General features: G+C 37.5%; 1 protein-coding gene across 3 annotated transcripts in view; it reads left to right on the top strand.

The window, feature by feature from the left end:
* septin12 (septin 12) overlaps window positions 1-14,622 on the top strand; it is a 58,452-nt gene that overhangs the window by 29,947 nt on the left and 13,883 nt on the right. For all 3 annotated transcript variants that reach the window (XM_053337755.1, XM_053337756.1, XM_053337754.1), the window contains exons 2-3: window positions 8,829-9,230; window positions 14,464-14,592. In XM_053337755.1, the coding sequence (XP_053193730.1) occupies window positions 8,867-9,230; window positions 14,464-14,592 (493 nt within the window). In that variant the 5' untranslated portion in view covers window positions 8,829-8,866. The remainder of the gene's footprint in view (window positions 1-8,828; window positions 9,231-14,463; window positions 14,593-14,622) is intronic.

Here is a 14,622-nt window from a genome sequence, read left to right as displayed (position 1 = left end):
CAACTAAGATACAATGATAAGATGTGTGTGATGATACTGTGACGATATCAACATGCAATATTTTTGATGTAAAAAGACTAAAAATGCAGTTTAAAAAGTAAAACTCTTTATTTTAATTGACAAAAAAAGAGGAGATCAAATGTTCCAGACTCACAGCAGTGGTAGCCTGAGCAGCATGTTAGCATGTTAGCATGTCAGCAGCAGCACTGGAGGAGTTCAGGTGAACTGTTGAGTGTAGTTCAGCCATGTTTTACAAGCACTCAGAGCTCAATACACAATGACTGTAGTAACACTCATCAAACAGAGAGAAATAGACTTCAGGTCATGTTTAAGTTTATATAGCATGAGTGAAACAGGAGCCATTACTTGGCCTGTATAAACAACTGTGTATAACATTACTTTTCTTGGTTTAATGCTTTAATATTAATGTCATGTGAAGTATCCATTTGGTAACCTTATGTCATTATTACATCCATGGGGCACAGTTTTTGTTCTGGTATTGTTAACACTGACCTCAGATTTATTTAGGTATCTATTTGGGACCAAGCCATTTGTTTCAAGACATTTAGTTGTCTGTTCAGCTTTCATTGTTTCTAACAGTTTAAGAGTTTTGGGTCACATGTGTGTTTAAAATAAATCAGAACATGTTTCATGTTTCATGTCTGGATTTATTCCTTAAACTGGTGTTTGGAATTATTAACCTGTGTTTTTCATCAGAGAATGATGAGATACAATCTTCAGTGAAATAAGTTTGAAAAGTTTAATCTTATCTGATGACTAACAAAGACTTAATATCAACAGTTTTTCATTGACTAAAACTGAAGTAGTTTTGGTTTTCTTTGGCTAAGATAAGACTGAAATATCCAGACTTTAGTCAAGTGAAACACAATGAGGGTTACTAAATATGATCAAAGGGACTAATAAGATAACAAAATGATCACTTTGACCAGCAGTCAACCATATTCAGTTAACTACAATGTAGGAAAAGGAAAAGTAGCAATCCTACATACTGTTATACAGTTGTTTAGAGATGATTACAACCTGTGGATGGTCTCTGTGTCTGTTGCCTAATCTAACTAAGTTGTAGTGAGGTCATCTAGTCCCCAGATATCAGTAATTAAACTGGGGAGTACAATAGTGTTAAAGTTGAATGACACAATAGCCAAAGCATAAAAATGAGATCTACTGTAAGTTTAAATAAACCATATTAAATGTCAAGCTTCTGTAAGATAAACAGTTCAACAACTTCACAACTCTAAAGAGATAAAATCAGCCGTCTGGTTTTCACCCTTATATGGGTCAAAGTAGTCTCACTACTGAACACTGTCACATGTTAGCATCACTGCAAAAGTAGGAGCTGACATTGATTCCATGGAGTTTTACTAATCATGAATCACTCAATTATAAGCCAATATTCTCCACTGATCATAATGAGGACTATTATGATTTTCTCTGAAAATGAACTGTTTCTTAAACAATCAACTGTCAGCTGTCAGAGGATTTATGATGTGTTTAGCTAACTGTAAAACAAATATCAAGTCAACACTAAGCAATTTGACAGTTTGTCTTGTGAAACTCTTAAAATGGATAAGTGTGTGTGTGTGTGTGTGTGTGTGTGTGTGTGCGTGTGGTTCCTGCCTACTTATGTGCAAGAGGAAGTCTGTTGTCAGAGGGCAAACCCTGGTATGATTATGAACTGCTGGTTCTAACTGCTGGTGACAGAGATACTGGACTTAATGTAGTTGTGCAGCTTGAGTTCAGATGAAGTAGGGAACCTCACTCTAAGCCACGGCCTTCAATACTTGTAGACATGTAGATCCATGCTTCATACATGAGCAGGTTCACTGAAAAATGAATCAGTTAGAGCATCTGTCTGGCTGTTCAGACAAGTTCTGATCTTGTCTGACTTCATCCTTGTCCCAAACTCTTGTCTCTTTAGGTTTTCAGTCAAACGCGGCACCTCCTCAGAACTCCACATATGCTGTTATTAATCATGATTCATCATGTGTCATATGTTCATAATGAGAGTCAGGTCAAGCTAAACAGGACTAAAATGCCTTGGGGGTAATGAGTTGTGATAGTCTGGGTTTACTTCTAAGATGTCATGCTCTGTCATTGACAGGAGTTGAGTGAGTTGGGTTTGACTTGAGCATGTCATGGTCCAGAGTCTGCTTCAAACAGATTGCCTGTCCAATTATCTGACAGCATCTACAAAGTTCTTTGCCACATCTGGTGATTTGTAGAAGTTTCTGAAGGACAGCTGGACAATAACACAAGTCTGAGGACTGTTAAATACACAAACTGTGCTACTGTATGTACACAACTCCTATCTTTCACTGTGAACTCATGCGACACATCTTTGGAAAGCTCTTTTGATTTGATTTATGCAAATCATTTCAAGATACAATCACAACAGCAGGTACAATTAACACCTCTGTTTAACCACCAAACAACAAACAGGCAATTACAGAATTACAAAAAAGTTTCATATTACTCTACCAATCGATGAAACTCTGACAAAAACGATCTTGTTACATGATTGAAATTTTATTATGGTGTCATGTATATAAATATGCCCAGCCCACGTGGGCTTACAAGACAGCACAAATTCATATATGCCAGGGTTAAAGAACAGTATACTCCTTTTTAAATAACGACAAAAAACAAGTAACATAAGCTTCCCTCATAATTAGATCAACAGCACAGGCATAACTAGTCAATAGAGATGCAAAAAGCAGAAAAATAGATTGATATATAAAAATAACTGGTGACGGTCCAGTCGATCCAATCCAGTAAAATATTTAGCCCAAAACACATGATGACATCCACAAATACCCACAGACTGCTGTTTCAAATGAACTAGCAGCTACTACAAGCCTACTCTTCCATGTATTCTCCATCATAACAGGTAAATATTAGCATCAAAATGGTGACTGCACTCTAAACTTTCAATTAACCCCTCACTTGATCTTACTTGAGCTTCCATTTCCTGTCAAAGGCCTAAAATAGCCAACAAGAGTCGGCATTGAAAGGAAGTGAACAGCCCCTCTTCTGTCGTGTAATGAGTCAGTTGGAAAAAGTTGTGCGTATGACTGGTACGTTGTATTCTGAAAATGAACATATGCACCTTTAAAGGGCCACAACAAGGACATTATGTCAATTTAAATAGTTTGCTTTGAATTGCTTATTATACAAACTGCGTTTACACCATATCACTTGTTTGTACTGTTTGATATGCACAAAGTTTAGTATCGGGAATGACCCCTGCTTCATAGTAACTGAAGAAAGGCTCATTTGGAGTTTCTAAATTGCCTTTTTTTTTGGAAAACAGCTGAACATACCCTGAGAAAAACATGTCAAATATTTATTTGATGTGGTATTGCTATCAAATTCAAATTTGGACAAGGTAAGACTCCATGCTGTGGTATCATTGTGTTTTCCAGCTAGTAAGTCCCAGCTTTAGGTCATTTGCAGGTATCTTTTTGCAAAATATATTGAGACACAAATAAAAAAACACTATTCACACTACTTCATTGTGTTCAAACTTCTGCTGCACAGTAGACTCTGTGTTACCTTTCAAAAGAGACCAAAACCATGCATGTACCCCTAATGGTTTGCCTTGGGTACGCCTGTGATATGTGTTTAAGGCTCATTTTGTAGGATCTCTCTGTTCTTTGATCAGACCTCCTCACAACTTTTGGTGTGTACAGCAAAGTCCAACACTTGAACATCTTTAAGGAGCAGCTGGCTGAAAGAGTGCACTGTTATACCCATTTGTTCAATTCATTTCATCTCACGCATGGCAGAGTTGAGTTTGGCTTGGGCATGCCATAGCAGGCAGTCTGACCAAAGACACACAATGATGTGATGTAATGAGGCAACACAGTCTCTTCCATGTTACTCAGAGTTTTTTAAGTTTGTAAAGCCTTCAATTCATGTTTCTGAATAACCACTTCTCTATCAGAGTCACAACATTGTCCTAACATGATCAATATAACCAGTAGGTAAAGTATCACATGACATCATCCTGGTGATCACATGATGACAGACGACATACTGGACCAATGTGTCTTTGCACCATTTGGCCAATTCAATCAGTATGGTAATTGTTAACAATCACTCCCCCAGCCCAGATGTTTTAAAAATGTAATGGCTGATGACCTCCCCCCTCTTTTAACCCCCCAGGTTGATATTTAGATATTCATGAGATGATTAGCACCTCTAAACAACAGAGTGGGTGAGGCTGGTGCTGCTGGTGCTGTGGGTGAACTGACTCTTTGTCATCATCTGATCTTTGTCATATGATGAGTTTAGTTAGTAAAGAGGACAGGGTAGAACATGTTACATAGTGAAGTTAACAACCCCCCCTGTGACTGTGCTGTATGGGATAGAAATGTTGCTTTGTGACAGTGTGGTTCTGTCACCATCCAAAACATTTTAAACTTTCACCTTTGTTGATACCTCTGAGGAAATTGGATCATTGCAGCTTTGAATGGTTCAAACAGCAAGGAAACATGGAATAGGACTTCAGTCTCCACTTTGATGTGTAAAGCTAAACCAGACTGAAAAAGTGGAGCTAAATAGAAACAAGACTAAGTCAAAAACCTGGTTCATAGCTGGACTGTGTATGAAACACTAGGTTTTTAATTTGGAACAACGGATACAGGAAGTATCAGGCAGCATGTGTTGATCAGTCCAACAACTAATCTAATTCAGGTGATCACTGGATTGGTTTTGATATATTAACAGAATCCTCTTGTTGTATGGATTATAGCTTTTTTTAATGGAAATTATTTTCTTTTCTCTAATTCACTTTCATTAAATTCATTAAATAGATTGTCGCTAGTGAAACTGATCTTGGCTTTGTTGTTATTCATTCAAGAAATAATATTTTTTGGGAAACATAGGGAGAGAGCTAACAACAGTTGGGTCCTGTTGGGTTTTACATGTAATGCACAGGTCTCCTTCTCTATAAGCTTTATCCTATTTCATTTAACTACTTCTATGTCATTGCCACAATCATTTTTTTCTGTTGTGTTTATGCTCACAGATGCTTCATAAACAATCATATTGCCTGTGCTATTGGAGAAAGGCTAATCATACGCAACACACTACTACTACTACAGTCTACAGTTAGCCAGTTAGCTGAATTAGCTGCTGAGTTAGCCGCCGAGTTAGCCACCGGGTTAGCAGCTGAGTTAGCAGCAGAAAGCTCTCAGACGTAGCGTCCATGTTTCTGGTAGAGGTGGTGACTTTGATTGACAGGGGACACTTGGTAAGGGGTGGGCAGAGAAAGAGGCTGAGTTTTACACAACGTTGAAGCCCAATTTCATATATTTGCCGATTTTTTGAATCATTCAAATTTGGCAGGGTGGTTAACAACACACTTTTCTGTGGTATGTCAAACTCAGAACACATATTTATTCTTACTTTACACAGACTTTAACATCAAGTGGTTTGGTTGGCTATAACAACAAGTATTTTAAAGTGATCTTATAGATAAAAAAAACAAAAAGCAACGTGCATTCCCTATAATAACTAATAATATTGCACCATGGCTATTACAATCTGATGCACAGTAGACTTTATCTCCAAGACATGAAACTGGGCTTGCATAAACTTGACTTGTGAAGATCTGTGGTCTGCAGACACTTCATATTTTCACTTGAGCATTTTTTATGGGAGTTTTACTTTTACTTTAGTAAAGACTTTTTTTTTCTTTTTTTTGCTCCGCTGTGTAAACAATGCCTGAGTTTCTATCTATCTCCCTCTCCTAGGGTCCGACACACTGTTTGCTTTTCACATACATCTCCAGAGTGTGTAAGGACTGGACTCTGGACTCCCTGTCTTCAAGTCTCTATGTCCCCTCTGTATTCTTTCTACTTTAGTCTTCGTGTTTCTACAGTTACATTCTACATCGAGCCAGCTGCTGATCACATTACACCACATAAACCAAAGATGTGCCCAAAAGACTGTTATCGTTTTCATGATATGATGATGTTCAAAGTACATAACAAATCAGGAAATGAGTAAAACTAAGCTATATAATAGAAATGGTTTATTTATATTAGATGAACATAGTATTTGTTCAGAATATTACCTGACCTTTTCTAGATGCATTTTTAATATTTACAGTCTAAACCGCAGTAAAATGTAGCTGATGACACATTCCTATGAGAATTCATCAATACACTCTTAGGATAAACACAAAGACATGTCTCATAAAATGTCAGACTCTTAAAAGTCTCTAAGTGTATAATACATGGCTATAAAGTTGAAAGACACACATAAGGCAGGTTTGTAAAAAGAATGTCCAAAATTAAAGCAGCAGAGGCAGAGTTATTGTGACTTTTATTCTCTAGAGTGAGCTTAGCACCAAAAACACTGGATCCTACATTTCCCATAATGCAATCAAGTGCATTTTTTTTTCGCTCCTGATCTGGTCTACATTACATATCTGAAACTCCATGCCTTCAGTTTGTAATACAGGTTTTCTGTTAGAATTGTGTTGTTCAAGCTGATCTTTTTTTTTGTCATATCCCTATCTTTATGAGCTGCTGTAACGATGAATGGTTCCCCACTGTGGAATAAATACATTTATCTTTATCTTTAGTTTTTTCATGATCTGACTCAGCTCCTCCACAGCCACAGGAGACTTTGTCTTTATGACTTTGTCTTTAAGTTTTTATATTGTTGGTGAGAATTTCTATCTTTTTTTTGAGTTTTTGAGGGTTTTTTGAGTTTATGAATATTGTGGACTGTTCACTAACTTGCAAAATAATCTTAAAAACCAATATGAAAGAGAATCATGATGAGATCATGTATTGTGAAAAAAATCTTGAAATTATATTTTTGCCATATTGCACATTCCTACTTCATGTATAAAATCAGTAGTGCCCCCCTTTAATTGTTAACTGCATTAGCACTAAAATCCTGCCTGAGATTATGTCAACGTTCACACCGCAGTGACCTGAATCCGATGTGTTTGCTCAATTGTTGTTTCTGACAATGTGAACAGCACAAGTCACATTGAATCTGACATTTCCAAATCCGATTCAGGCCACTTTCAAATGTAGTACTGAATCGGATACATATCGGATTTTTTTGAATGCGACCGCAATCTGAACAGTCAGGTCACATTTAATGTGACTTTGACGTTATTCTGGAGCAACACACAGCAACACACAGCTAATGCTCCGCATAAAGACATCATTAAAGTATTCATTTTCTTTCTCCTCTTCTTCCTTTTTAATATCACCCGCTCACAAACACACTGTTTTTAACATTAGACCATAAATGAGACTACCAGTAACTTTACCAGCTGTTGCTGTTGCCATGGTCACTTCCGTAAACACTGTTCTGTGTGTGACGTCATTCATGATCAACTGAGCATGCGGGTCACTTCAGGAGGAAACATTTAAAAGTGTAATATGAACAGCCAAACAAAAAATCGGATTTGAGCATTAAGGCCTGCAGTGTGAACGTAGCTTAACAGACATGCAAGCTTGACTGAACCTTATATTGAAAAAAAACAGCTGTAAGAGGAATCTGTTATCATATAATTTTAGGATGTGTTTAAACTCAATTAAACTATATTTTAGCAAATATAGTCCCACTTCTGCTTTATTAATCGTATTGTTTTTAAAGTAAAATACTTGTGGATGTAAGGCTCAATGATGCTTAAAAAGCAAGACTTGTCTGTGTCCCTTTCCCTGCCCTTCTCTGTCCTGACTCAGGAGGATTAGTTCTGTTCCAATGGTTGTACGCTTGGATATTTATAGCTGATTAAATTATGTGGACTAACACTAACTAACCACCTCTCTCCCTCTCCCTCTCTTTCCCCCTCTGTGTGTGTGTGTGTGTGTGTGTGTGTGTGTGTGTGTGTGTGTGTGTGTGTGTGTGTGTGTGTGTGAGAGATGAGAGTAACTAAGTTTTGAGAGCCCTGTAAAATGGTACAGCTTGTTGAGTCATGCAGACAAACACACATGCATGCATGTACACAAACATTTAGTCATATTGGTTTCAGACGTCTGTGTCATGGTTAAGAGTATTTGTAAATACACACACACATGCACACACACACACACACACACACACACACACACACACACACACACACACACAGCTTCAAGTTCTCAGGGGGATTGTCAGTGCCATCCAATCCTCTTACAGCACCGACCAGACTACACACACACACACACACACACACACACATAAGAGAGGGGAAAGACTTAAGTGGCCCAGTTAAGTCTTGATAAGTATGTATGTTTGTGTGTAAACATGCTTTTGTTAGCTTTGTGGAACCATCTGTAGTTCTATAATGCTATATTATACACTATAATATATAATAACACTAATACTACCAATACATTAGTGCATATATATAAATGTATACAGTTTCAGCACCATGTTTTGTTTGTAACATAAAAGTGTGTAGTGTTTGATAGATAAATCTCAGTCAGTGTGTATGTTCAGTACAGAGCCAGAACATGGTTAGCCTAGCTTAGCATAAACGCTGGAAGCAGAGGAAAATGGTTAGACTGGCTCCAAAGTGACAAGCTCATTTAAAGATCAGATTGGTCTCATCTCACATAAACCAAGATTTGAATTGTGAATTTTCTGATTGTGTACAGATTAAAAATGTAGAATTATCTTCATGACATCGTTAGTCCACCATACATTATTTTCAACTGTTACATTGAAAACATTGATAACCACTGATACCAATATCAGCTGCTTCAGTCCAACAATATGGATCTCCTGAAAGCCAAATCAGTTCTCAATAAGCTGAACTCCCCTCTGATCTGCATCTGTTTCTCCACCAACAGAAACTGCTGGAGAGCTGGACACCGACCCGCTCACCCTGATGGAGGAGAGAGAGGAGAAAGACAGAGGCATCATGGGAGAAGAGCAAGTAGAGGAAGGCAAGAGCGAAGGACAACCAGCTAGCAGCGATACCCCAAATTCCACGAAAGAAAAAGAGGAGAACTGTGTGGAGGTCCGTACAGAGATGGAGGAGAAAGCGACAGAGAAAGGAATGGAGGAAGGAGAGAAAGAGTTGCTGTTGGAGGCAGAGGTGAAGATGGAGGTGTGTCAGTCAGCACCAGGCCTGCAGATGAGCTTCATCCAGGGCAGCGACCTGTTTGGCTACGTAGGCATTGAGGCAGTGTTGGACCAGATGAGGCGCAAGACCATGAAAGCTGGCTTTGAGTTCAACATTATGGTGGTTGGTGAGTGTCACGCACACACACAAACACACACACACACACACACACACACACAGACACACACACACACACACAAACACACACACTTCTACACAAACACGCTGACTCACTGAGGCATTGACATATTTTATTATTATCATGTAGAATCTAGATTATTGCTTTTACAGATAGGACCTTCCCTGTTTTGACAGTGTGTCAGTGTGTTTGCTTTATAACAGTTACATAATCGTTTTGCACAAGTTTGGGATGAGTTTGCATGAATATGATTATCATGGAGTGATAATATGACGGCAGTCAAAGCAGACAGATAAATGTGAAGGACTAGTTTCTGAAAGGTGACTTGGGGATTGTAGTTAACCTTTACATACTGTTCAGGTAAAATGTGATCCATTTAGACATTTAACATTTACTGTTATACTTTCATATAGATGCAACAAATTGTTGTGCATTGAGGCTGTTCTGGGTCAAATGACTTTTAGTGAAATGAATAGTTAATAGTTTTAATAAGATAGCAGTTATAGTCGATTTCCTTGACTATTGATGCTTTCTAAACAGATCTGTGGTTCAAAATATGGTATAGACACTTTTTATGAGGAGATTCTTAGACCTGGTCAGAACATAGTGTAAGGGTTAAAAGTGTAGTTTAGTAGACTGCTGTGTCATAATGAGGCTGAACCACAAGAGAAAAATCTGTATTAGTATTTCTTTCTGGCCAATACTGTGATTCAAATTCCAGTTCTATGTTGGATGTCTCCTTACTATTAAACAGCATAAGATAGACTGAACTATATGAACTGATACTTTACATGAAAACAAAGTGAACCCAGTCATACTATGCTTCTTATTGACTTCACTTCTAAACAGGAAAATAGTTTTAGCTCAGTGATACAGTGGAAACTGTATTATAATAATTATTATTATAGACATTGTTTCTTTTTCTTTTTATGCAGATTACCATATAATTGACATTGGTATATTTATTCCATGAATATAAAGTAGTAAAACAGACCGCTTTGCTATTCATTGAATTTTATATCAAATGCTTGTTGTTTGGCTGCTGCATCTCATTGGCTCGTTTCTGGCAGTTTGGACTATTGTCATGGAGATAGAATGACTTTCTTTTTACCGTCATGATGTCAGTGTGCACGCCGAGGCTATTGTTGTTTTGTCATTTGCATTAGTTTTTATTTTTATTTAGTTTGTAATTTATTTATTTTTTTAATCTCAGTTTAGTTTTAGTTAGTTTAACAAGTGATTGAGTGTTTTTATTGTTATTTTTATTTTGAGGAATTGACTAGTTGTAGTTTTTCAGGTATTAGGAGGACAGCCTTGATTTGTAGAAGTTCAAGTAAAAGATCAAGTCATTGTTTATTAAGGTATCATATTTTATTCTTTTATTCTTTAGCCGTTAACGATGCTCAACCCACAGCAGAGCTTAGTATTAAAACTTGAAATGGTCTGTTACAAGGAAAACAAAGCTGACTTTATATGCAATTCTGTTTAGTTTTAGTTCGTTTTGCATCTTTATTTAGTTTTTTTTAATTCAGTTAACAAAATTATAATTTCACTGCTATTTTTAGTCTAATTTTAGTCTAGTTTTAGTCTTAGTTTTCATGCAGTATAATAACAATGGTACACAGAGCAGCAGCTTCAGGTAACCAGCAGGAAGCAAGGCAGTGTCAGTGCTACATATACAAAACGTGCTACAGACAAGACAGCCACAACCAAGCTATGTTCACATTTTCTCTGTTTCTTTTCTGGTGGATCTCACCAGCTGTGCACAGCATATATTATGTTTAAACCCTCCCAGGTCAACATGTAGTAGCAGGTTGTCTTAGTCCTCCACCAATCATACGATCTAAACACACATCCAGCCAGACTCCATTCATAAATCCCAGCTTTCCTCAGTACTTGGCCAACATTGTTTCTTGCCATTACACCATTTCAAGTGTAATCAGACTAACATACAGACTTGATTTTCACCCATACAAATAAAATAAGGTGCTAATACTGCATAGATTGTATATGCACTGTTGAGCCACCCTGAATTACCTTCAACACAACACCTCTAGGTCAACATAGCTTGTAATATTTACAAAATGTGATTGGATTTCATACTTAACAGAAATATATGCAAATGAGTGCAGGAAAGAGCAGAACAGAGTAACATGCTATCTCAGCCTTTATACTTACATGATTTGCCAATCTGTGTGCTCAGTTTGCCAATCCATACACAGTTTGTTAATACATTCACACACATTTCCATGTCAATATTTTTTTCTTTAAAACAATGAGTTGCTCAGCACGAGTTAACAGTCATGTAAATAATGCTTCTAGTGTCTATGGAAATCTAAAAACTACTTAACAAAGAAACTCTTTCTAGTGTTGTTTTTCACCACATTCACCTGCCACACACACACACACATACACACACACACACACACACACACACACACACACACACACACACACACACACACACACACACACACTGCCCATCTTGGATCTTGTGTGTGTGTGTGTGTGTGTGTGTGTGTGTGTGTGTGTGTGTGTGTGTGTGTGTGTGTGTGTGTGTATGTGTGTGTGTCCACTAAGATGTGCACATGTGTGTGTGAGCCAACATTCCTTTGCTAAAATGTTCTTTCACTGATTCAAACCAGCCACCCTGCTGTGTTTTGGCCAATCACAGAGCTACACAGACAGGTCAGTCTCTTGTTTGCCACTCAGCAAAGCTCTCCACTGTGGCAAGCTTACAGTTAGACCAATGGGAACACTCACATGATAGCCACCTGTTCTCTGGGATGACATCGGGTTCTAGCGTTTTCCTTTTTCACTGTGTGCCTGCGTGAGTGTCAGACGACAACAGCTGTTGGTTTATGGAGCCCTAGAAATCATCATCCACGTTGTATTACAATCTGATTCTGATCAACTCCTAGAATCTGTGGCAGATATTACAAAGCGCACCATACTTCATACTTCACAACATGATCATATTAGTGATTTAGTTGCTGCTGCTATCAAAGAACTGTTACCAACAGCTGTAATCAAGTGCTTCATGTATATGTAGGACTAGGCCATATGGGCACAATCAAATATCACAGTATATATCGATATTTTGACCATATTGTAAGGATGATTATCAATGCTTGCACAAAATATTTACGCAATGAGATTTGTTATAAATAGTCATCAGTAATGTGGATATAATGACTAAGTGGATAAAGGCAGATAACAGTCTGTTAAACTCAGTAAATGACATTTTTACTGTAATGCAGCCTTTAAAAGCAGGAAAAGACACTTATTCCATATCACCATATTATGATATTCAAAAAATATCACAATATCAATATAATATCAATTTATTGCCCAGGCCTATGTGTACCCATGTGATACCAGTATGGTACCATGTCTCTCCTGACCTCCAACATCTCCAACACACCTGATGTTATTTTTATGGATGAAAACTGAGAGAAATTGTTGATCTTTTATTTATCAGGCTGTGTTCTTGATCTCTACAACGATGAATCCTTTTCTGATGAACTGATCAAGCGCCAGTCTCTGGTAATAAACATCAGTGAGCGAGAAATGAAAGCATATTAGTGATACTGATGTTTGGCAGCTTTTAACATGTTCACACTGACTGTTAGTGGTTTTCAATTGTCAGGCTTATCAATATAGTAGAATAGTCTTTATTGTCATTATACGATGTATGACGACATTTTCGACGGCATCTCTGCAGTACATTTGGTAAAAAAGGAATAAAAAGAATAATTAGCATAAAAAAGAAAGAAGAATCATCATTAATGTAATTTGCACATAAACATAAAAGTGTGTGTGCTGGGTCTCTTCCTCATCATGATAATGCTTTTTGCTTTTCAATCAGGAAGAGGAAGTATGCTTCTTCTGAGGAGGAAGTGGTTTTTGAGATTTGGGCTGTCTGCTTTTTCCTGCTACATACCTCCTCTGTTGTTGATTGAAAACAGGAAGCTTCACCTTTAGTACACTATTATTAATTCAAGTGAGGTAAATGCTTACTTTTTGTTGAGTGATACAGTCAATAATGCATTTTAATAGGTGCGTGTGTTGTTTTGTGTGGGATTATGTGTGATTCACAGTAAGACAGTGTGTCTGGGCCACTTCCTCAACACACACACACACACACCAATAAACACACTCCTGTCTAAATGTCACCTCTCCAGTGCTGGAAATGACTCATTGCAATGTCCAGTACAGTATAGGATAGGATAGGTAGGGTTACTTTATTGATCCCTCCTATGGGGGAAATTCAAAACACAACAGTATTATTTAAACGTGATAAATAAAATGAAATAAAATACGTAATCCGACACACTGTGTGTTATCCTGAACAGATGTTAATGCAATCCACATCTGCTATATGCTATGAAAGATGAGTGTAGAGTTTGCTGCTTTGATGAGATAAGTTCCCAGGACATTCTGTCACTATCTCAATAATATAATGAGTTGAGAATATGTGAAAACAGCCATTTCACAGGTTATGAAGAATTGTTCAGTATTGTTGATATTTACTATCTTGGTTTTGATCTCACCACTTAAAGCTGTATTTGGAGTCATGTTTATGGTATTTAAGTCCAACATTCAATCTCCTTAAGCTCTGGTTTGGTCTCTGATGGCTCTTTGTAGCGGCTAAATGCATCCTGATGGTTTCTAACATCACTGTATAACATGGACACTGACTGCATGTTACGTGTTTACTCTGCTAACTGCATTGCTAACAACATAATCCTTCACATGTTCTCAAGTACAGTGTCATATAAGACCAAAATAGACCATATTTTACACACACAGATAGAGCACAGGGAGTTTATTGGATCTTTTTCACTAAACACAGATGCTGCTGCTGAAAATGAGGAATTAGTTAAATGTGTGGTACATTTACTAGAAACAGTGAGCTGAAAAGCTCAGTAGAGATGAGTGGGATTGTAATAATTCTCTTGGGCTTTGTCACTATCAGTAACACTTTTACATTTCATATAAAAATATTGATTAGTGCAACTTAAGCTGGGGGGAGCCCTCCTAACCAATGCCTGTTTAATTAGAAATATAAGGAAGCAATAGCAGGCACAATGCAAAGTCTTTATGTCACTTGGAACAAACATTTTTACAGCTTTTTATTGTTTTCCTACAGAATAAATCATGCATATTCTTACAGTCATACATAGAGTGTGTGTAAAAACATGTTTTCGTGTCTCTACAGGTCAGAGTGGTTTGGGGAAGTCGACATTGGTCAACACTCTGTTCAAGTCCAAAGTCAGCCGGAAATCCTGTACACCCAGCTATGAAGAAAAGATCTGTAAAACAGTCAAACTGCATTCAGTCAGCCACGGTGAGTCCACAAATACATGCACACACACAC

The sequence above is a fragment of the Scomber japonicus genome, chromosome 18, assembly GCF_027409825.1.
Source record: "Scomber japonicus isolate fScoJap1 chromosome 18, fScoJap1.pri, whole genome shotgun sequence".
Classification (NCBI taxonomy): domain Eukaryota; kingdom Metazoa; phylum Chordata; class Actinopteri; order Scombriformes; family Scombridae; genus Scomber; species Scomber japonicus.
Note: the sequence above shows the minus strand (reverse complement) of the source record. Positions and strands in the feature narration are given on the sequence as shown.